Raw genomic sequence first — 24214 nt, forward strand, 5'->3', positions numbered from 1 at the left:
ACGAATGCTCTCGGTGAACGGACCACTTGTCGGCCGGTTCACACAGGCTGTGGCTCGTGAAGAATGAATAAAATAAAATGAAATGAATTCGAACCGATAAGTATCACTCCCGTTCATTGACAACGCACGCATGTACTCCGTACTCCGTATCTATCACCTCACACCCTCTTTTCTGTCTCCCGACACGTACTAGAGACATGTGTAATTCATTTTCTCATCACAAACTAGTACGCCATGCACCGGGCCCCCGAAAGGACGAAATTCTCTTATAGCCTGCCCATGGCAACATATCTGCATCCCGCGCCGGTGCGGCGGTCCGGTGCCTGCCCGCAGCCACGAATGAAACGGTGCCTCCTGCACTGCACCTGCGCCGCTGCACGGCCACACAAGAACCACGCCGCCCGAGAGCAACCGCGGCGTGCAAAAGGCATCGGTCCCAAATCAGCTGAGGTCGGCCGTGACGCCACCCGCGCGGTCCCGTCCAATCCCGGGGGCCGCTGAGGTGGCCGTCCACGAGCCTCCCCCACCTTCCGCGAACCCACCACCACCTCACCACGCTCCTCCCGCCACACGTGCCCTTTCCCTCCCGAACCCACCTCCGCTTTCCCGCAGCCGCCGACTCGCATTGACCCCTATCCCCCTCCCCCGGCCGAAGCATCCAGACCGCCCGCGCTCGCGCTCGCGCTCGCGCTCGCGCCCGCCGCTATATATCCATCCCCTGCCCGCGGTTCTCAGCTTCAACAACACCGCGGAACCCATCCACAGGACACACAGAGCCGAGCCACCCACCATCGACAGCACCCAGCCGCCGCCGGAGCGAGCTTTTTTATACAGCGGGCCGGAGAAAACAGGCAGCCAAAGCCACCGCTTTTACCGACCGATCGCTCGGTGTTGCCGCCGCCTGTCGGGTTCATTTATCGCCAGCAAGCAGCCAGACCAAGCCATCCATGGGACTGCCGGTGAGGAGGGAGAGGGACGCGGAGGCGGAGCTGAACCTGCCGCCGGGGTTCCGGTTCCACCCCACCGACGACGAGCTGGTGGAGCACTACTTGTGCCGGAAGGCGGCGGGGCAGCGCCTCCCGGTGCCCATCATCGCGGAGGTGGACCTCTACAAGTTCGACCCCTGGGACCTGCCGGAGCGCGCGCTCTTCGGGGTCAGGGAGTGGTACTTCTTCACGCCCAGGGACCGCAAGTACCCCAACGGATCCCGCCCCAACCGCGCCGCCGGGAACGGCTACTGGAAGGCCACCGGCGCCGACAAGCCCGTCGCGCCGCGGGGCCGCACGCTCGGGATCAAGAAGGCGCTCGTCTTCTACGCCGGGAAGGCGCCGCGCGGGGTCAAGACGGACTGGATCATGCACGAGTACAGGCTCGCGGACACCAGCCGCGCCGCCGCCGCCAAGAAGGGATCGCTAAGGGTAAGCCGATTTTTCTCGGAATTGATGATGATCCCTTTGATTTGATTTGTGCTGAACGAATTTAGCTTGTACTAATTCTATCTTCGATTGATTTGCTTGTGCAGCTGGATGACTGGGTGCTGTGCCGCCTGTACAACAAGAAGAACAAGTGGGAGAAGATGCAGCTGGGGAAGGAGTCCGCCGCCGGCGTCGGCACAACCAAGGAGGAGGCGATGGACATGACCACCTCGCACTCGCAGTCGCACTCGCACTCGTGGGGCGAGACGCGCACGCCGGAGTCGGAGATCGCGGACAACGACCCGTTCCCGGAGCTGGACTCGTTCCCGGCGTTCCAGGACCCGGCGGCGGCGATGATGATGGTGCCCAAGAAGGAGCAGGTGGACGACGGCAGCGCCGCCGCCAACGCCACCAAGAGCAGCGACCTGTTCGTGGACCTCAGCTACGACGACATCCAGGGCATGTACAGCGGCCTCGACATGCTGCCGCCGCCCGGGGAGGACTTCTACTCCTCGCTCTTCGCGTCGCCCAGGGTCAAGGGGAACCAGCCCGCCGGAGCCGCCGGGTTGGGACCCTTCTGAGCTGAGGCGAGGATGGAGCCATGGATCAGGAGAAGACGGCGTTGCAAGGTTGCGAACTCTGTAAATACGGCATAGGAGTCGAACCTGAACCTGAACCTGAACCTGGTCGGGGTTACAGGGTTAAGGGTGTCGGTGTAGCGTACATGGAGCCGACCGGCCCAGTGTTGGCGCGGCTCATTCTTTAGTTTCACTTTCAACGCAGACGGTAGATATATGTGTAGCTGTTCACTTCCACTTCCCTTTTCAACAGAGCCGACGAAATTTAATTTTGCTGTTCTTGTTTATACATGTATACTGCCATGTACTGTCTGTGTGTCTCACCTGTCCTGCGTTGTGTTGGCATGCCGCACGCTTGCAGCGACTGCGGTGAGTTGCAGCGGCTGCTTAATAAGCATTACAGAACAAAGAACCATTTAGAATTTTGCCACAGCATTTTTATTATCAGCAAACGGGTGATGGGGTCTGCCGTGCATGCAATGCAACGTGGTGGTACTCTCTCAATGCAACAGGCACACGTGGTACCTATATGGGTATCGGATAGAACACCCTTTGGATAAGGGAGTTGGAGCTCTGCAGCGAACAGCGAACAGCTAGATTCAAATTGGGGGAAACCTTTGAACATCAGGTTTGGATCAATCTTATTTCCACCAAACAGAGGCACAAATACAGTGTTGTGAGCAGCGCATCCTTCTAACTAACATACAATACCAACCTGTGTATTGGAGGACGAATTTTACATCTTCAAACTAGCCATTGCGCCATATGCACATGGAGAAAATGGAAAGCGAACACAGCTCATTTCTTATTGATATCGTATAGTTCCAGTAAGCCAAAAGAAATCAGGAAAAATGAGACTAGCGGACTCCCCGAACTCAAATGAACAGAAGCTTTCACGTCGATCAGACCTGTAGTCGGGGAAGCAAGAATATTGTGATTCAGCCATACAACAACACCACAGACCGTAAAGAGCATCATCAGATCTTGAAGGCAGCAAACAGATCCCCCTGGACGTAGTCGTTGTCGACGAGGCTGACCAGATAGTAGCTCTTCTGAACCTGAAAGTCAGCAGCCAAGAAATGTGTTTGAAAATACAGTTCTGAAAGATGAACAATATGTGTAGATTGGTTTCACTAGCATATTTTGCGAACGCAGGCTCGTCTTACAAAAATCAATGCTGTAAACACAGGTGCAATTCAAGATCAAGTGCAGCAAGATGTTCTAAATTCTTAGCAGAAAGTCCAGTAGTGAACGGCAAACATGACACTTTAGGAACAAATCTCCTAAAACTATGTTACAGATGGAGCTCATTTGACTGAACAAAATATTATGTTCAAGCCTAAAGATTTGAAGTGAACAAGTACCTTCTCTAGTAGCTCCCTAGATGAGTCACCCTCAGGGAACAGGCAAGCCCACACCCGTGTCCAGATTTCAAATGCTTCATCCTTCCAAACCATAAAACTTGTTGGATCAACAACTGTAGGCTGGATAATCTCCTTGCCAGGGAAAACACCCCATGTGACAGCATTCACTGCGTTCGTTGCAATATTGGAGAATGATTCTCCATCCTTGTTCACAGCAATGTAAGTGAGAGAAGGGAATGCTTTGATCTTCTCAATTAGTTGGTCTAACTTCTCTTTTGCGCAGAAGAATTCGAGGTAGGCCTTCTGATAAACGTAGCCTCCAGGACCACCCCAACCTGCAGAACAGGGCATAAATAAACAGGTCAGAAAGGCTCACATGCTAGTTCGAGCAAGTATTTGACATGAACGACCTAGACATTTCCAGATGATCTGGAAAGCCAAGAATTGCTATATGCAGCAGAGATTCTCTGACAATGTGGCACTATGCTGATAATTACAATGGACATGAACCCATGAATGTTGACTCAACACTACAATTCCTACTTAAGATTTCAAGACACTAAAACATGAAGTACTGGCATTCAAGGATAGGATCCCTGTAATAAATTGGAAGATGCTTAAAATACTGTTCGCGTGCCCTTAAACCCGGCTTATCCGCTTCTTTTTTCATCCGGAACAGTGTTTTTCTCTCACAAATTCCTCCAGCATTCCTCCAAACCATCCAAATTCCTCCAGAATTCCTCCAAGCGAACAGGCCATAAGGGCCACCTATTATAAAACAAAATACAATTAACTTACCAACAGTAGTCGAGTCAGATTTCTCTCCATTTACAGCAGGTTGGCTGTTAATGGTAAGGAAACCCTTCTGGTTAATCTTCACCAACTGGTCATCGATAATCTTTGTCTCTGGTTGAAGACCGTCCAATTCTGACCATGGGCTGCTTGTGAGTTTCCCTTGACAGAAGTGTGTAAAGCGCTGGGATATAGAGAATATCAGAATTAAGAAGGGTTAGCAAAGACTTTAAAAGATGACAACTTCTATGCCATGCAGACCAATCATGTATCACGTAGTCCAACAGTTACCTCACTAATGTCCTCCACGGATTTAAGTGGAACAGCCCATTCCTCTTGGAGCTTTTTACCACGTCCACGTGGTCTTGTGAACTGTTTAAAATGATAGATGATTACATACAACTAGGATTTTACAACAAATAGTCATCACAGAAGCCAAGTTGAGTAATTTTGAATCGATATTTGTTGATCAAGTCTACATAAAGGTGTAGCAGTGGCAGTGTGAAAAATTCCTATAGTGAAACACCCTTTTGGGGTTCATGATAATATTTTCATTACTGAATAAATATCTCTGAATCATATTAAATGTTCATTCTAACTTGACCCTTTTTTCCTGGAAGATGTATACTTTGTATCACCCTGAGAATATACAAAAATATTGCATACTGCATAGGTGACGTTAAAACATTGTAGTAAACACAAAAAAAGTAGACCGGAACACAGAGATACTTAAATTACCTGGTGATCAGTAAGTGCTCCATATGATGGGTTTCGAGAATCACCCCACCGTCCATGGGGATACTGATCCCAACCTAATGTCCTTTTAAGATAGCTCTTTGGTCTGTTGGCCCTGCACAATCATTAACATTCACTAGACTGGGTTAGCATGTCACAAAGACCTCAAGCATCTTAATCTTAACATAAAAGAACTCCAATACACTACCAGAATATAGGTCGAACATCCTCTTTAACACGGAAAACATTAGTTGCCGGCCTCCAAGGTAATGGCCTTGAAACCTTGTACTCCTCGATTAATCCAAGATTCTGGTGGGGACAAAATAGTTGTTAGTAAGAGGTCAGAACAAAAAATGAAATTCAGACATGGAAATTACCATCAAAATTCCTAGAGCAGACTTGTCCATGTTTAGAGTGTAAAGGTGCAAAGTCTTGATGCCACTAGCCAGAATTTTCTTGCACATCTCAGTTCCGAGGTGGATTCCATATTGTTTAACAGCCTCCTCGTTGTCTTTAATAGGATCCAGTGCAGCAGTGATCTCAGAAGGTATCTGTTTGACATTCAAAGTGATTATTACAGTGAGAACTCAAAACATTTGGAAAAAAAAATGCAAAAGTATTTGTCCATTAACATAATGGCATGAAAGTTTGAATTATGAGGAGATGGTGTCTGTAGAACATTTACCTAAACATGCAATGAAATATTTGTGAATTAACAATATGGAGGTGTGAATTTGAAAGATTTCATTAATCTTGAGGAATATTGTACGGTGTTAGCACTACATTTACCTACACGCGCAAGTGGGAAAGCTATTCTCCATTCAAATTCAGGTATTGAGATAAAAAAATCAGCCAAGTGAAAAGCTAATATATGCATAACAGCATAAGTCCATGCCAAATTGATAATTGAATGGTCCGCAAACAATTACTAATGATGGAACTACCAGCAACAGATCTTACCTTAGTTTTGCAGAACCCAGCCATGCGCAGGAAACCTTTGTAGTTATTTATTGGCATTATGCCAGGAACAATGGGACAGGTAATACCAATTTGGCGGCAGTCATTCACAAATTTGAGAAAGATGTCGGTATCATAGAAAAGTTGTGTGACAATAAGGTCAGCACCAGCATCAACCTACAGAGAGAACGTATAACAGAGTGAGAAGGGAACAAAAATATTATGCTTGACAAAACAACAAAGTGCCATGATTTACAACATCATACATTCGTTTTCAACATAATGTTTGGTTCATGAACCAACAAAAATGTATTCTGCTATCATTTTGAATTGAGAAAAGTAAACAAAATCAAGAAAGTAAAGAGAACCTTTCTCTTCAAATACGCAAGATCATTGCTATATGCTTCCAATGTAGCACCTTCCTTGCTTTGTATCGCATCAGGGTGTGCCTCTGACATTTGGAAAAGGTATTTCAGATAAAGCATCCAATTTACAGGGTAGGGACTTGAAACCATCCCCTCTAAAGATATGCAATGGCTAGCTGACCTGGATAACCAGCTACAGTTATGCCAAAATAATCACCGTACTTGGCTCTAATATGCTGCACCTGCAAGTAAAAGACATAAGAAAGTTTGAATGTGAGGTGGTTTCTTTGAGGATTCAGACGGGTTGAGCTAGTTTCCAAAATATAACAGCTGTTGCAGCAGCAATAAACTAGTCATCACGCCCATGTCATGCCAATGTACTCAACGATTTATGTTGCCATTAATGCAATCTTACCAAATCAAGAGCACAAGCAAATCCGCCTTCAACTTGCACAAATTTGTCTTGCCCATGTGGAGGATCCCCTCGAAGGGCCAAAACATTTTGAATCCCATTGGATTTGATGGTTTCCAAGGCATGGTCAATCTTCTCTACTGGCATGTTTGTACATGTCAGGTGCATCATAGTTTCCACACACACCTACAAAACAGAACCAATATGAAATATCATAAGCATTCAATGCATGCAGTGCAAGGGATACATCAAAGATGCAGAGGAATTATAAGAAATAAATTAGTTTGATAATACTGAAGCAGTTCAGAACAGGATAGCATTAAATCTGGATGATCAAATCCAACCAAGATTATACATCTCAGTCTAATATTCAGGCCAGATATGCAGCAGCCGAAATTGGTTTTGTGATGATTCAGCACTATGCATGTAGCTGGCACAACTGTAGCTGAGGAAACACTGACTCTAAAAACCCAACATTCGAACCAATGTCCACCATCAGTAGCAACACATACATGCAATCTAATCCAATCAGTGACATCGGAACTCATCCTCTGATAACCCATTGCAAAAACTAAGTCAATGAGCTTCAACTTCAATCAACCAAGACCTTGCTCTCTGATGTATCACCCACCTCCCACACTACCACTATTGGAAATCACAAATTGGAGTTGGAGCACATGGATTCTACACACCACATGCCAGAAGTACCAAAATGGCTTGTTTCCAGAAAACTGCTCTGTGCATTAGGCATAAACTTCCTCTTAACAATGATCAGCACTGACAGAATCACAGAACTAACTGAATAAATAACACGAAATGCATTAATCCAAAGTGCTCAAAAGCCATCATTTCACACTCACGCTGCCATCCTAACATAACCGTATCATGCAACCCATCACTTTTAAACTGAATAACTAAGAACGATCTCAATTATGTAAAAAAACGAGTAGAATGGACAACAATAACAATTGATAAATAAAGTTAATCTAATCACCACCAGGTGTCCAGTGTGGAGCACGAATTTTGAATTTAGCCCAAACCCACACTAACTTGAACTCAATCAGAGGCAACCACCACCCCAAACATTGGCATTGATCAAACGCATTCCCCTCTCGCGCGGCGGAACCAATCCAGGAAATCTAATTACCCAAAACCGTTACCGACACAACAAAACGAATGCATATCGCCACGTCCACCGACGTAATACCCCGCGCCCAGGCAGATCGAACCGAAGCCAACACTCAGGCCATCACTTCCTGGTGTCGAAACAGATCAGATCAGATCGCGCGCGCGGTCGAGGGAGCGCGAGCGAGGTAGCCGCACCACACGTACCATGTTCTGCATGCGGTTGGCGATTTCGAGGGTGAGGTCGGCGGTGGATCCCCCGGCGCCCCAGGTGATGTCGCAGAAGGAGGGGCCGTGCGCCACCATGCGGTCCATCCGCTCGAACAGATTCTCGACACCCTCCTCCGTCTTGGGAGGGAAGTACTCGAACGAGAACGCCGTCCGGCCATTCCCCGCGGCCTCCTGAATCTTCTCGATCACCTTCATCTCGAAAACCTCACCACGAGCTTGGCGCGCGCGCTGTAATGGCGAACCGAGGCGAGGAGCGGAGGGAGGGGGCTGTGCGCAGGTTGGAGAAGTGGGTGCGGGTGGGTTTATACGGAGATCTGACCTCACCAACCGCGCGTTGTTGGATGGGCCTCGGTCCACGGTGGTCTCCTCCCAATGACAGGTGGGGTCCGGACGCAGATACCTGTGGTGGGTGTTCGAGAGGCGGGTCCAGGAGGATGCGGTAGGACAAGTTGCAGGTATCGTTGTCCTGCACCAACCCAAAAGAGTGGGTAGCGGAACGGCCACTCGTGGAGTTGGAAAATCAGGACGTGCGAGCTGCGTGGTTGCCTCGCAGACGGGTGGGACCGGACAAATGATTTAGCATTTTTGGTTCTCCTTTGCAATCTTTTTCTGTGCGATATCTACTTATCTAGTGTTTGGAGTGGAAGATGGCCAGTTGGTACCCATAAAAACTACTCTTGATTCCTGTGAGATTCCACGAGTGGACTTCTTCTGCTTATCTCATGACTGTGATTTCGAACTAGTTACAGCTACGACTCTTTCGTACCAACCGCTGGTAGTTGAATTTCCTACGCAGAACTGTGGATTCATATACAATCCAATAAACTCATTTACCAATCTGGTAAAAGATCACAAAATTTACAGCATAAGTATGAAATTTAAAGATTAAGTTAGAAGCTCCCACATATTACAATATAAATAGATTAACACCAAGCTTATAATTTAAAATGAGGTATGAAAGAGAATAAAAAACTTACAATGCTATTGTCTAACTTTTTAAGCCGACGCTTTCTAAGAGATATCAAATATAATTATCTCGATTATATATATAAAAAAACAATGTCTTCGATTCTCTTCATAAGTGAACAGTTCTAAAAAAAACAATGCAAATCATATGCGATCGGGGTGATAGAATCATAGTTCATAGAATCACATGATGTAGTATGCTACGATTATAAAACATATATACATGATATGGATATCTGATACTAATGTTCGGTGGTATACACAAATAATGATAGGTAATCTCACTGGTCTTCATGATATACACAAACTAATGACAGGTAATTAACTAAGCAAATTTTTTAGAAAAGCAATTTTTTTTAGAATCACATGATGGAGGCCGGTGAGACATCAAGATATTTCCACAAATAGATCGACGTATCATGATGGACTGAACTGCAGGGTGTGCTAGGTGCACCCTGTAGATCCGCCCTTGAAAGTACACTGGATTAGGTAAGACGTCGGCATGTCAGCATGTCTGCATGTACTCCCTCAGTCTCTCAAAAAAAAAGTCGCTATGGGAAATTTTTAAACTTTGACTAGATTTATAGAAAATACGAGCAACATTCATATCTCCGGATAAGTGTATTATGAAAATATATTCAGTGATTTAAATAATGGTACTTTTTATATACCATAAATATTAATATTATGTTAAATATATTTGATCAAAGTTAAAAATTATCCCTTTTTTTTTTTAGGGACAGCGGAAGTATGCAAGAAGAAGCGAAGAACAGCCATGCCAGCGCAGCCCGGGCGATTGCAACGTTGACATTGACAACCACTTGGTCCGTGGAAACGCTGTCGGCCTACAAAACGAAGCCCATTTTGGCCCGGTCAACAAGCCCATTACAACCGGCCCAACATGGAGCAACCCAATCCGCAGCGCGAGCGTGCCAAACGTTATCCGGTTCAAAGCCGAGCGGCCTCACCCCTCGCCAGCCTCTCCAACCAATCCCACTCGCACAGCTCGCCGGCTCTCCTCCTCCCTCCGCCATGGCGGCCTTCCCCTCCGCCTCCCCGTCGCCGGCGATCTCCGCCTCGACCTGGCGCATGGCGTCCCCCCGCGCTGCCCTCCCCGCGCTCCGCCCCTCCCCCGGAGGCAGGCTCCGGTCGTCGTTCGCGCCCGCGGCGGCGGCCTCGGTCGGCTGCCTCGGCTCCTTCTTCGGCCTCGCGCCCGTCTCGAATCTCCTCTCCCTCGGTGCTGGTAAAGGAATCGTAGCAAATGCCTGACTTATTCGACCTACTGAGATTGTAGTGTGCTGCCTGTTCGTAGCCGATGGATGCGGTCCCAGGAATGGGACAGAGTTTGTAGCGTGTTAGGGAACAGTTACAAATTTCTATAGGAGTGTCAATTTTAGTGCATAAATGCATATACACCACAAAGTGCGGCCTGCTTTGTGATGATATGAAATCTAATATTTTCACAAAGCTCCAAGAGAAACAAAGTTAGCAGCTTTGTATAGAAATTATGTTATTTTAGCTGATGACTTTCTTTATCTGCGGTTAGCGCACAGCTGCAGCTTAATTGACCGTTCATCATGACAATATGTACATATTTTAACTACTATTTTTGCACACCTGTTGTGGTCGTATCGTCTTGGTCTGGCTTGTTACGATATCAGAATATGTCAGTAGATCAGCCTTCTCGCTCAAATTTCATGAGCAAGTTGCAGCCCTGACAAAACTAGGATTTTGTTTTAACATTCTTTTGAAATTTCCTATAAACTCACCCACTGCTTTGTCAAACCAGTTGTAGAGAACTCAAGCTTTGAGCATCGGTTGTTTGGTATTGATGCTCGTGGAAGGATAGTTGCGATGCGACATGGGAGGCGCGTTCCTAAACTTAACAGACCTCCGGATCAGAGGAAAGCACTGCTGCGTGGGCTTACCACACAGCTGCTGAAGCATGGGAGAATAAAGACTACAAAACCAAGGGCAAAGGCAATGAGGAAGTATGTTGAGAAGATGATCACGTTGGCAAAGGATGGATCTCTTCACAAGAGGAGACAGGCTCTGGCATTTATTTATGAGAAGCATATCGTCCATGCCTTGTTTGCTGAGGTTGCAGACAGGTACGGGGACAGAGAAGGTGGTTACACAAGGATCATCCCGACATTTCCAAGGCGGGGAGATAATGCACCTATGGCATACATTGAGCTTGTCTAGGTAATTGAATATCTTGCTATGTGATGCCTGAAATCTGAACTTCCAAGGTCACTAAAATGCATTTATTATTCCATATGTTGACCTAGACTGTTTGAATAAAAAGACAAACTAGTATTCTTATCATTAAGAGCTGCAATAAGTTTATGGATGATCATTGTCTAGGATCTTGATGTGTGATGACTTCTATAAATAATGTCTCTACAACTAGTTAGGTAAGACACAGATGTTGCAGTGGGAGTGTGGGATAGTAGCACTAGTACTATTAGAAAAGAAAAAAAAATGTAAATTAATTCAGCTGCATGACAGTCTGTTATGTACTCAGGAATTCTATTCTGCTTCCTGTTCCTTGGTGGTCGATAAGTTTCTTACAGCTTATGTTATTTTTATCTGTAGGATCTTCCATCAGTTGCTGTGGTTTCATGGGCGCCGTGCAGGCTGAGTGGTCATGTCTGCGAATTGCCCTTTGGATGTCTGTTTTTTTCTTATTAAGTTCTTCTGTAACAAAGTGTAGATCACGCGTGAAATTTTGAACTGGTCAAACTTCATCATCCTGTAATTGACAAAGCGCTATGCTATAATCTGGAAAAAGGTTTCTGGCATCGTATATAAAAAAGTTCAGAATATCGAATGCCCTCTGTCCAATTTAGTTGTTCCTGCAGTTATACCTAGTGCAGTATGGTGAACTGGTCAAACTTCGTCCGGTGATTGACAAAGCGCTATGCTATAATCTGGAAAAAAAAATTTCTGGCATCGCATATAAAAAAGCTCAGAATATCGAATGCTCTTTGTCCAATTTAGTTGTTCCTGCTGTTATACTGAATGAAATACTGTACACATGAAAAAAAAGAACAAGTTAAATACAACTCAGATGAGGACATCAAAGTCAGGATGGCCGAGTGGTCTAAGGCGCCAGACTCAAGTTCTGGTCCTCTAACGAGGGCGTGGGTTCAAATCCCACTTCTGACATTATTTTATTTCTCTTTTCTTCTTTTTATTTCCTTGTTCCATATTTTCCTACTAAGCTTTAGCAAAAAAATGTATTCCCTTTTTATTTGCATATTTTATTTTTTCCTACTAAACAGGAGCTTTACAAAATACTTTGTACTAAGCTTTAGCAAAAAATATATTCTTTTTTTTGCATATTCCATTTTTTCCTACTACCTAGCTTTAGCAAATACCTTGTCATGGAGTTTTTTTTTTAAAAAAAAAACTTTCTTGCTCCATTTTTCCCTACTAAACCTAGCTTTAGCAAAAACTTTACATTCTTCTTTTTGTGAAGAAGAGATAGAGCTTTATTGATTACTCAGGGTTTAGAATGCAATCTCGGGTAACTATTCGCTCAACATAGGTCGTCACACTAGAACGCCAAACCGCCGAGCGCCGAGTGTCCGGATCGTTTCGCCAATTGTGCAAGCTCATGGGCCGCACCATACACTCTCTCTGCGTATGGACCACAATCCACGACGGAAGTCTACTCCCAGCCTCAGTTGCCTCTTCTAAAATGAAACATAAGCGTGATCTATGTCCATGGTAGTTTGAGAAGTGGCTAACCAAGGGGGTTTTTTTACAAGAACTGGAGGGGTTTACACCCCTACAGTGATTTATTAAAAGGAAAAACATAATCGTTTACAAAAGATAGAGGCACACAAAAACAAGAAGATGGGAAGCTGGTGGGAGGGACCTAGGATACATAAAAGGTGGAAAAGAAAATGAGACCCAACACTGAGATAAACCAAACTAAGATAGATTGTTGCTCCATTGGTTTAACTCTGTCAGATTTCTTCTTTTTATTCTCAGAGAAAGCCACTGAAGTTCTTCCCTGAAGTTGGTTTTTGACACCTGAAGATTTGGGATGGCCTGACGGAAAATCCAGTCATTTATTGCCTTCTAAATTGTCCAACACATGAGAATGATGATCTCCTTGAAAAAAGGCACCTAAAGCTGATCCTTGAAGCTCTGAAGAATCTGGAATGGGTCTAGCTGTTGATCAATCTGGAGATTTATCCAGGCCCAACACTGACCCTGTTCGCTTGGAGGAATTCTGGAGGAATCTGGATGAATCTGGAGGAATTTGTGAGAAGAAAACACTGTTCCGGATGAAAAAAGAAGCGGATCAAGCCGGGTTTAAGGACACGCAAACGGGGCTGAGTGGCCAACCAAGGTGCTACAACCAGAGATTAAAAAAATAGGTGCTACAACCAGACTATAGGATATTCTTTTTTATTTGCATATTCGATTTTCCCTACTTAATCTAGCTTTAGCAAAATACTTTGTCAAGCATGGAGTCTTCTTTTAAGCCAATCGAAGTTGAATAACCCCTTGGTTTATCTGTGGTTTCTCGCCGTCCTTATTAGCTGCTGCACTGACGTGCTGGACACGTGTACCGACCTTGCGCTAACAAATTGGCCACAGCCCACAGGTAACGCGCTGGGGGCGAGGACTGTGCCGCGCTCGGCGCTTCTGCTCGAGCACCGTGCGGCATTGCTGTTCGAGTGTTCGGTGGGGCAGCAACGGCCGGCGTGCCGGGCACGCATGCCGTCGATGGGGTCGATGGTGAGGGAGGCAACGGGACATGTCCGACGGTGCACGACGGACGCGTTGTTCGGTCATGCTGGCCCGTGCGCGCGCGGAGACGGACCGGCCAGGCAGAGGCAGACGCGCCGGCCGCACCGTGCACACTCGGTTGCATAGAAGAAAAAAATAGCGGGCTATAGCGGCGGCCAGAGAGACTCAACGCTAAGCTATTTATATTTGTGGCGCTATGCCAATTTTAACCGCTATTGTGTACTGTAGCCCCGCTAATTACATAGCTTTAGCGTTCAAATAGTGGCACTATTTCAGATTTTTTGCCATCACTAATAGATTTTGACGATTTAATTTGTTATTTCCTACTTATTATTTGCTACTAATTTGACATTTTAGATAATTAAACACTGGACTTTCATGAACCATGTTGTAGTGTTATATTAGTAATGTTACCTAGACTTGTGGAACCTTAGAAACATATTTGTGTTCATCGAATTTTATACTTATCATGTTTTTTTCATCAATTATTGATGTTTTTTTATGTTTTCTTTATAAAATCGCTATTTGTCATAGCATCACTATAGCCTCGTAGCTGTTGAAAAAAAATGCCGCTATTTTCGATAGCCCGCTATTTAAAACTGCTCGGTTGTCGTTTAGGTTTTTCTGTTTGTTTAGCTTGTCGGCCTCTGGCAGCACCGCCATGCACGCATATGCTACGGCCACGAGTGAGTGACGCCGATCCACCGCGCGCGTTTGTCCGGACGTGACGGCCGCGTCGACGGATCGGGCCGCAGCAGCCTGCGCGCTGCCGGTGGGGTGTCGGGGAGGCAGAGAGGCCAGAATTGGATGCTCTGCCGGCTGCCGCCGCATCTGCGGGTAGAGGCCGGCCGGGGGTAGGATAGGATACAGAGCCCGTCCGCCCGCCCGCAGCGAAGGCGCCGTACCGCGGTAGGTATCTTTGTCATCTCGTATCTGGCGCCTAGCTCGCTGCGACTGCGACCGCGACCGCGACCGACCGATGGATCGGGTACGTACGTACGTACTCCGTACTCATTGGATGCACCCGGGGCAATGACGCCCGCGGCAGGCGGGCAGGTGCGGTAGGTGGTGCTCTCTCTGCTCTGCATGCCCACGCACGCACGCACGCACGAGCGCACGAGCGCGTGGGCGAGGGATCCAGCACCGGCACCCGCAGGCCGCAGCAGCGAGCGAGAGCGCGCGAGCCAGCCACAGCCACTGGGCGCGGCAACGTGCGCTGCCTCCCCGTCCCCAACCCGGGTGTCGGAATCCTACGCGGGAACGGGATACTACCGGGTACGCGACGCGTCGCGAATCTCCGGTCGCTGCTGGGACTGGGACTGGGACTAGGACTGGAGCCCCTGCATCTGCATGGCTGCATGCGCCGACCGACCACCCATGTATGTACGCAGTACGCGCGGCCGTTCCTCGTGCCTTGCATTGTCGACGGGATCGGTCATCATAGCCAAGTAACGTGGTTAGTGGTACGGCCGGACGTGACGTACAGTTGGCCAACGGTGGTGGCGGCGCCAGCGAGGTAGGCAACTTCCTCCTCCTCATTCTTCTGGATCTGCGAGTTAGGGTTCCGACGAGCTCTCCCTCTTATGTCCCCCAACTTCGGCGGGCTTAGAAGGGAAGGTTTGGGGGGAGGATGGACGGCCACGCGGTGGGGATGACTGGAGGGCGGTTAGGGGCCTTGGTGGCGGTGGAGGTGACCGGGCCAGGTCGGGGCGGGGGAGCTTCGGCAAAGCCCTAGCGTGCCCGCGACAGCGGGAGGGGCAACGGCGGGATCGAGGGTCGCCGGAGAGGAGGAGGGGTGCCGATGGAGCGAGGAAGAAGATGTCCGTCGATGGAGAGGAGGAGGGGCGCCAATGTGGGAGCCGCTGGTGCGAGGTAGGAGTAATCCCTCGTCCTAAAAGAAGATATTCTACAAATTTTAAGTTAGATCATGGTGTAGAACAAATGATACTGTAACCCTTTCTAATTGTTTATATTTATCATATGTTATAAGTCGGGCGGTAGATATTAATAGTAGATACATGTGTAAGTGTAATTGATGTTTTACATGAGTTAATTCACTAAAAATACCTTATAGTTTAAAATAAATTTTGAATGTTTCGCTATCATCATATTTCTGAAAGGTGGGAGAGTACGAAGATTCTGAAGATCTGCGCTGTGTATCCTTCCCGTCCCTGAATCCCTGCGCTGCTGCCTAGCATTACTAGGCTTGCTTCCTCCTGCGTAGAGTCAACGGCTCAACGCCGTGCATGTTTCAAAACGGAGCCTTTGGTAACATTTCTGTGCGTATGTTATCAATTGTAGCTCGCAGTCGCAGCGCCTTACTGCTGGTATTTTACTGCCCAAGGTATAAACGCCACTGCAGGTCGGTTTGTTGGTACATTCTCTCTCTCCCCCTCTCCCTCTCTCGTCCTGTTCGGCTGGTACATAGGTCGACTGGTTTCAGCTGATTCAATAGCGTTTTATGAAAAAAAAAATTAAACTAAAATAAGCTAAGCCGACTGAAAAGTCATGGCGTAAAACCGGAGCATGCATGCAGCTGCCGGGCGCATGTGAAGGCCGATGAGTAAAAGGAGCAGCTGAAAAGGGCCAACACAAAAGTTGATGCCCGGATCAGAGCATCCAGCTTACTACCTCTGTCCGTGAAAGAAGCAACTATGATATACGTGCCAGTTAAAATACTTCACATTTGACCATATTTCTAGTAAATAGTATTCAGATTTATAACTCCAAATTAATTTATTATAAAAATATATTTTGTAATTAATCTAATGATGTTTATTTGATATTATAAATATTTATATTTTTTTAACTATAATTGGTCAAACTTGAAGTACTAAACCATGACACTGTTCTAGAATTGCATTCTTTTGCGGACGGAGGGAGTACCTGGTTCTTGTCAGTCAGGCCTTGGGGTTTGGGAAGGAGAAAAAAGAGAGCCAAATCTCAAGGTTATGCTTTGGCTGATACATAAGCCGACTGATAAATTGGCTGAAGCTGTTTTGTTATGAGAGAAAAATACTATAGATTCCAGCTGATAAGCCGGCTGATAAGTTCAATCGAACAGGACCCAAATCAGGGTGCTTACATCATTAACTTTTACTCCCGTTCGAAAAAGAATGCAATTCTAGCATAGTGATATGGTTTAGTATCTTAAGTTCGATCAATTATAGATACAAATGTATCAATATGTATGGTATGAAATAAATATCATTAGATTACTTACGAAATATATTTTCATAATAAATTATTTTGGAGCCGTAGATGTGAATAACATTCACTAAAAGTGTGGTCAAACATGAACTACTTTTGGTGGCACACAACACGTAGTTGCATTCTTTCCCTTCACCTGTTTGTTCACCTAATTCAGCGCATATACTCCCTCCGTTTAAAAAAACATGTAATTGTGGAGTTAGATATCACCTTTTCAATGAGACCCCCAATTAAAAGGTGATACAAAAGGTGGCACACAACACGTAGTTGCATTCTTTCCCTTCACCTGGATGCTACAAAAGATTTCATTAAAAAAAATGCTACAAGAGATACACAATTATCTTGCAATGGTAAATCTTTGGGAATTCTTGCCCTCAAAAAATCTGAAATACTCGCGTTGTATACACAAACAAATATGGTTATGAGTTACGAATTTAAGATAGCCATGTTTATATGCGTAACAAACAATTTCCGTGACGCTACAAACACAAAAAGATGCTATTTTTCTTACACAACAAAAGTCTATACGCCATGATGACTAATTCACATATAGATATAACTACATATCACGCAAACTTAAATAGCGACGTGTTTTATTCGTCGCATATGGTGAAGACAAGGTTTCTACCTGTGTGACAAAAAAAAATCCTATACATACCGGTGGTACATGTAAAGTCTACGCTAGAGTTATGTCATATTTCACATGAGAGGTTAACTACATGTTTTACCTTAAAACGCCGGTTATTTTCAGAATCAATTCAGCGAGCTAGAAATATATTACGCGGAGGTGATGGTACCACGCATACCTTCAAGAAAAAGAAAAAATTATTTTTGACAAACTGGAAAACCAGGGTGCAGCAAACTTGTAGACATAGACTTGTTGACGTGACTCAAGAAAACAGGAAGAGGCGTTTTTCTCATGTTTTCCCATTTATTGTTGTATTTTGTTTTGATCCAAATTTCCATCGGTGTCGTGTTGCAACCTTGAAGAGAGAGAAAGGGTTTCCAGAGCGGCAGCGGCTGCCTGCCAACCCCTCTCCCTCTCTCTCTCCTCCCCCTACGCTGGCTGCTCTGCAGGCTGCACCCTAAAGCAGCGAGCCTTTTTACCTCTCTTCCTACCACCCCACACCGCGCACACCATCTCCTCGCCTCGCCTCCACTTCCTGGCTACGTATCCATCTCAATCACCTCGCCTCATCCTCGATTGCAACCCTCACTCGCCAGAGCCGCCGCCATGTCGGGGCTCTATAGCCAGGGGTTCTCCCCTGCGCGAAACCTCTCCCCTCAGATTAGAAGCAATCCGGATGTTGATAGGTAGAGCGGCGCATGGATTTCTTCCCTGTTTTGTTCAGCGATTGCTGATGCCAAGATTGCTTATTTGCCCCCCTTTTCTTGTTTGGTTCAATCGATTGATGATACTGTGATAGCTTTGACACTGATGATTCATCGGTTTGTTTGGTTTCTTGTGCAGTCAGTACTTGGCCGAGCTGCTCGCCGAACACCAGAAGCTGGGGCCTTTCATGCAGGTGCTGCCCATATGCAACAAGCTGCTGAGCCAAGGTGAGATCCTTTTGATCTCTGCCTTGTTGTTTCCTGCAGCCCGATGAGAGTTTTCTTTGGTTACGAGTGAGCTCTTCATCTGCAATCATGAATTGGGGACTGATGCCCCCAATGCTTGGACGAGTACTCAGTTTGGATGGCATTGGATTCTACTTCTATGCTTATGATCTTTTGCCCTCGCGATTCCTTATGTTTCGTTGGTTAAGATTTGTATTCCGAAGCTTAATCCATTGGTTAGAATAGATGATCGGGCTTCTGGGAGATAATGCCACCTTTCCGATCGATCTGACTGTTATAATCTATAATGTTGATGGTTGAGGTCAACTTCTTGGTCGAAACAACTGTGGCTTATGGTCCATTGATATTCCGTACGCTTCAAAGGATTAGAGATTGTGGTTGATCTTAACAGAAGCTCACAAAGGCAATGACAAAGCTCCTGTATTGTGCAAGTGTTAGATGTTTTGGTGGTGATCATCATACACTTTCCAGTGTACATACCAGCGGGAGGGTGAATACATATCACACAGCATACACATAACTACTTTACTTATTGGAAACAAAATTTTTGACGTACTATGAACAGTTTTGTGTGAACGAAATTGTGCTTAATACAGTCTTTTCCTGTTGCTGATACTGGAAATGGTGGAGCCTTTGTTTTTGCATTGAAATGCCTTTTTTTCTTGATTGGGCAATTGTGCTCTGTCAACTGACTCTACTCTTTGTGTTCAATGCATATTACCAGACCAGTCTTTTAGGGGGTTCCCTTTATTTTGACGTTGTAGGTTGAATAATGCATTGACTGATCAAGTGTCCATTGATTGACTTCGGTGTTATTTGGTTGGCCATCCTGTAAAAATAATTTTCGTATAGCTAAGTGGCCATCTGTATATTGCAGGCATAATAAGGTGATTTATATCAATGCGCATGTCCCGGTATTTGCTGATATTTTTTTTCTTGTTGATTCTCATGGTGTAGTGGGAGTGTCATCTTCTGGCCTCTGTTAGCCTAGTTCTAATCAATGACTTATCTATTTCTTATTATATAAATGAAATGATCTTCTGAGTTCTGACCTTTGTTGTGCACCCAGAGATTATGCGGGTATCAAGCATTGTCCACAACCATGGATTTGGCGATTTCGACAGGCATCGGTTTAAGAGTCCTAGTCCGATGTCTTCTCCAAACCCTAGAGCTAATCTCCCTGGCAATGGGTTCAGTCCTTGGAGTGGACTACAAGAGGTAACACTTCATAATATATTTGCAATCAAGTGGGTGACTCTTCTGTACTTTACACACAAATCGATGTGCTTTTTCCTCTGGGAGTCCTGGCTCTTATCATTGATAAAGATGAACCACATATCTTCTTGTAACTGGCAATGATATTTCAGAGTCATAGTGAATTAATATGAAACGTACATGCAAGATGTACTGGCATTCATGTTCACATGCGTTAAGATGTGTGTGTGTTTTTGTCACAAATACTGATAAATTATACGCTTTTGCCTTTATGATCAATTCAAAAGAGATTAGGTTTTCCTCAAGGAACTAGCATGGACTGGCAAGGAGCACCACCAAGTCCTAGCTCCCATGTTGTAAAGAAGATTCTTCGTCTGGAGGTTCCAGTTGATTCTTATCCGAATGTATGCCCTCCAACTTGTGCAGTTTCTCTTGAAGTTCACACACAAAGGAACCATTGAGCTGTTGTAAGCTTTTTGTTGATATATTCTTCTCTTCTGTCCCAGTTCAATTTTGTGGGGCGCATTTTAGGACCTAGAGGTAATTCTCTAAAGCGCGTAGAAGCATCCACTGGGTGTCGTGTTTTCATTAGAGGAAAGGGTTCCATCAAAGATCCAGGGAAGGTAAGAGAAGTTTCTGTTCTTTTTTTCTAAACTAAAAGTTTCTGTTCTTTTTTACATCCAGCAAATTAAAGTCCTGTTGGTTATTTAACTCTCAGGCAAATATGTTGTTCGGGAGCCTTTGAATCCCAATTTGTTTTCTTGAACTTGTAATGCTGTGTCGAAGTTTCTTTCATGTGTCTAAACAGTATCTTTCCTATCAAATGTTCAGGGTTTCTCTGCAATATAACAATATTGTGCAATGTACTTCTATCCTGGCTTACCTATCATTCCCTTGCCACTAGCATAAATTTTTGTTCTTCTATCTCTATTTGATCCTGCTGATCAGACAGATGTTTATTGCTCTGTTTTTGTCTATTCCTTTCCTGTTTCTGATTCATTGCAACAAGCTTTACCTACATGGCTTCATGATTTTTCAAGGAGGACAAACTACGAGGAAAACCAGGCTATGAGCACCTGAGTGACCCGCTGCATATCTTGATAGAGGCCGAGTTCCCTGCCAGTATCATCGATGCAAGGTTGAGACATGCACAGGAGATTATAGAAGAATTGCTTAAACCAGTGGTGAGTGATTTCTGATTTGTATGTATCCTGTTACTCTGTGTGCGCATCATATATCTATGTCTGCTAGATTTTTAATGACACCCCTTCCTGCTGCCCATTGGAACATGTTTGTACCTCAACTTGGGAGATTATTTTTGTAAGGCTAGGCCTTATTCTAAGAAAATATCAATTTAAATGTGGGACAGAGAGTTTAACATAATTTAGTTTTTTATAGAAAAAAATAAAAAATGTGAAGATCCTTTTGACTTGCCACATCATTGTGCCTAGATGAGAAAAAAAACGCCTTTGACTTACCTACTAATTCACACTTTTCACATAACTTTTTTCTTGAACTCTGCCTACTGTTTATTGATCTGATTCTTTTACTTGTTCTATTCCGAATCTGAACCTTGTGTATATATTTTTACATGTGTATAATTGCTTCTCAATTATTGGAAAATTCTATAATATTTGTGTGCACATACGACTTACGCGATCATATTGGTATCTTCTGCAGGATGAGTCCCAAGATTTCTACAAAAGGCAACAGCTCAGGGAGCTGGCAATGCTAAACTCAACCCTGAGAGAGGACAGCCCTCATCCTGGGAGTGTCTCTCCATTCAGTAATGGTGGTATGAAACGTGCAAAAACAGGCCAGTAGAGGAACAACTATGCTCTCCTACCTGGCCCCGTCCAGGTGTGTTATGCCGTCGTCATGGGAAACGCCATGCCTTCGGGCAATGTTTGCCATGGGCATGCGTGAAGGAAGCAATGTGCCTTCACTAGCGGAGTCCGGTATCAGCTAGTTTCCACCTCCAGACAGGGGAAACTGCTGGGAATATGAGGTAGTCGCGGATCGTTGGTTGGATCCAGCGTTGGTTGTTGTATGGTCTAGAACATTCGTTCTATTTGTTATTGACGGTTAACCCTAGTATGTGGTGGTATGCTGTTGAACTGCAAACTGCATGATAAACTAGAGAGGCCTGAGTATGTGAGCTTTAGGTGCTTTATTGACCTTGTATTATAACCTTTAACATTATGGAGTTGCAAAATAAAAAAATAAAAATAAAAAAAAGGACCATCAGCTTTGTATACCTTATGGTATCTTGTTTGCTCACAGGGACCGTGAACCTAAATTCCTGAAATGCCACAATCCGCGATTTACTATGCCTAGTACTCCCTCCATTCTAATTTATATGACGTTTTGATTTTTCTAGATACATAGTGTTTGCTATGCACTTAGATACACCCCATGTTTAGATACATAGTAAAATGTTTAGATACATAGTAAAACAATGTATCTAGCAAATCAAAACATCTTATAATTTGGAACGGACGTAGTAGTTTACAGGATATCATCCTTTGTTCTTCACTGTAAGATCCACATTATTGGATCAATTTCAGCCTTTCAGCACGTTTTGAGCCGATTCATTCAGGGATGTTTAGCTCCAGTCGATTATATTTGTGTAACATGGACTGCGAGATGTTGTTGGCTTCCTGGGGGCACAGGAAGGCAGTGGCGCTCTGACGGCGATAACGATGGCTGGTATGCAACGGCATTGGTGTTGCACAGCACAGGGCATGGTCCGAACAACTGTAGGCTCTGAAGACCTTGGGTCATGGACTCAGGCCTGGCAGCCCATTATGCAAACTGTATTGTGTCCAGCTGGCCAGAAACTTGTCTGCTGAGGTTTCTGTTCTGTTCGGTGCTTGAATCAGGTGAAAACGAAACTTAGCGAATCACACTCCATGGACAGGGCCCAGCAAAGGCATGTGTGTACATACATACATACATACATACATGGTAACTCAGGAGAAGAGCTATAGCATACAAAGTTGGGCAGAATCAATGACAGTTAAGTAAAATAAAATCTATCTCGAACAAGAGCTGTATGATACAAGATGCATATACAGAAGAATGTAAGCTATAGGCGCTCTCAAGATCAATCAACCATCATTTTCAAGTGTCAAACTACTGAACTGTAAATAATATCAGAGTATATAATATCATAAGAATGTAAGCTATAGGTGCTCTCAAGATCAATTGACAATCATTTCCTGAAGCGCAAATATGAACAAGATAAAAAACTTAAGAGATGTTTATAGAAAACAGATATTTAATAGACCTCGTGCAGGTATTTAATAGACCTCGTGCAGGTCAAAGTAACAAGCACTGAACAACCGTCCCTGTGTATATATAGAAAACAGATGATACAGACGTGCACGTGCGTATGTTAAAGAAAGCTCCACAAAACATGCTTATCTCAGCAACCACACACCAAAACCTTTAGTTCAACCCCGCAGGCCACAGACAACAGAAAACAACAGTATTATGCATCCCAAACGCGCCAAACAAAGAAAACATTTCCTTCACCATGGCACCAAGAAGCAGAGCAGTTCTAGAAGGGCACATGCTAATTATGCTGAATGACCAGACCTTATGCTGTAATTTAAATAATCATAACATAAGAGGCAATTTGCTTAGAACTCTTCATATAGCGCAGAAACTAGAAAGTGAATATGTACCAAACAGAGGGTTTCGGCAGATTATTCATCCAACAATCAGAAGTGATCTGTAACACAGACACCTGCCAAATCTGTAACAGACATCTACCAAACAGAAGAGACTGGGAGTTTACAGACACCTGGTGTGGTAAACAAAAAGAGACTAGTAGTAGCAGAACATTATTTGACACCTGCTAAATCTGTAACAGACATCTACCAAATAAAAAGAGACTAGGAGTTTACAGACACCCACCAAACAAAAAGAGACTAGGAGTAGCAGAACATTATTAATATAAAGATGCAGATACTAGGAAGTAGTGATTGAACACGAGGGATAATCCGTATATGACACCAAGAAACAAATTCTATGAAGCCATTGAATGTAAGAGGAACTATGTCAAACAAAAACAGACTAGGAGTTTACAGAAACCTGCCAAACAAAGAGACTAGGAGTAGCAGAACAAGTAATGATTGAACACGAGGGATAATCCGGACATGACACCAAGAAACAAAAATTCTAGGAAGCCATTGAATGTAAGAGGAATAAGGAAGGCATTGAATGTAAGAGGAATAATCATGTCATGGTTACCTGAATATGCACAGATACTGAACACGCACAGATACGACAAGACATTTAATTACACTATAACGGTAACAATCAAAAAAAGCCCGCGAACCTGACATGCACGCACCAGACAAATAATTCAACTGATATAACCATTGAATACATCTAGGTATTACTGTTCATGTCAAGGGATCTAGATTGTACTACTATACGACAGGTTTGATTCCACATTCAAGCACGGCACATTGCATCAAATAGATCAGGAACA

At 44.7% G+C, this 24214-nt stretch overlaps 4 protein-coding genes and 1 non-coding gene across 7 annotated transcripts; 4 read left to right on the forward strand and 1 right to left on the reverse strand.

Moving 5' to 3' along the window:
* The first annotated feature begins 730 nt into the window (after positions 1-730).
* On the forward strand, positions 731-2418 carry LOC136488469 (NAC domain-containing protein 2-like). The gene is made up of 2 exons (XM_066485418.1): positions 731-1418; positions 1523-2418. Exons 1-2 carry the CDS (start codon positions 948-950, stop codon positions 1994-1996), a joined length of 945 nt encoding a protein of 314 aa, XP_066341515.1. The 5' UTR covers positions 731-947; the 3' UTR covers positions 1997-2418.
* Positions 2419-2609: 191 nt separating this feature from the next.
* Positions 2610-8251, reverse strand: LOC136488233 (methylenetetrahydrofolate reductase (NADH) 1-like). Of its 2 annotated transcripts, none has more exons than XM_066485258.1 (12): positions 7951-8251; positions 6622-6804; positions 6388-6448; positions 6210-6292; positions 5845-6018; positions 5262-5435; positions 5093-5193; positions 4888-4999; positions 4441-4521; positions 4156-4333; positions 3358-3692; positions 2610-3051 (listed from the first exon to the last, which is right to left on the reverse strand). In XM_066485258.1, the coding sequence occupies exons 1-12, from the start codon at positions 8167-8169 to the stop codon at positions 2971-2973; spliced, it is 1782 nt and encodes a 593-aa protein (XP_066341355.1). In that variant the 5' UTR covers positions 8170-8251; the 3' UTR covers positions 2610-2970. The 2 variants fall into 2 exon arrangements, with proteins under 2 accessions (XP_066341355.1, XP_066341395.1); XM_066485298.1 differs by lacking the exon at positions 7951-8251 and adding an exon at positions 7613-7875.
* A 1427-nt stretch (positions 8252-9678) lies between these two features.
* On the forward strand, positions 9679-11787 carry LOC136479817 (large ribosomal subunit protein bL17c-like). 2 transcript variants are annotated; one of them, XM_066477560.1, is made up of 3 exons: positions 9679-10183; positions 10736-11145; positions 11539-11787. In XM_066477560.1, exons 1-2 carry the CDS (start codon positions 9691-9693, stop codon positions 11143-11145), a joined length of 903 nt encoding a protein of 300 aa, XP_066333657.1. In that variant the 5' UTR covers positions 9679-9690; the 3' UTR covers positions 11539-11787. The 2 variants fall into 2 exon arrangements, with proteins under 2 accessions (XP_066333657.1, XP_066333654.1); XM_066477557.1 differs by having other exon boundaries at positions 9715-10183; positions 10730-11145.
* A 240-nt stretch (positions 11788-12027) lies between these two features.
* TRNAL-CAA (transfer RNA leucine (anticodon CAA)) lies at positions 12028-12111 on the forward strand. The gene has a single exon. It is a non-coding gene; the product is annotated as a tRNA-Leu (tRNA).
* A 5991-nt stretch (positions 12112-18102) lies between these two features.
* LOC136479829 (KH domain-containing protein SPIN1-like) lies at positions 18103-21936 on the forward strand. The gene is made up of 7 exons (XM_066477567.1): positions 18103-18234; positions 18392-18480; positions 19568-19716; positions 20001-20117; positions 20220-20336; positions 20754-20897; positions 21394-21936. The coding sequence occupies exons 1-7, from the start codon at positions 18155-18157 to the stop codon at positions 21535-21537; spliced, it is 840 nt and encodes a 279-aa protein (XP_066333664.1). The 5' UTR covers positions 18103-18154; the 3' UTR covers positions 21538-21936.
* Positions 21937-24214: the final 2278 nt, after the last annotated feature.

The sequence above is a fragment of the Miscanthus floridulus genome, chromosome 1 (genome assembly GCF_019320115.1).
Source record: "Miscanthus floridulus cultivar M001 chromosome 1, ASM1932011v1, whole genome shotgun sequence".
Classification (NCBI taxonomy): Eukaryota; Viridiplantae; Streptophyta; class Magnoliopsida; order Poales; family Poaceae; genus Miscanthus; species Miscanthus floridulus.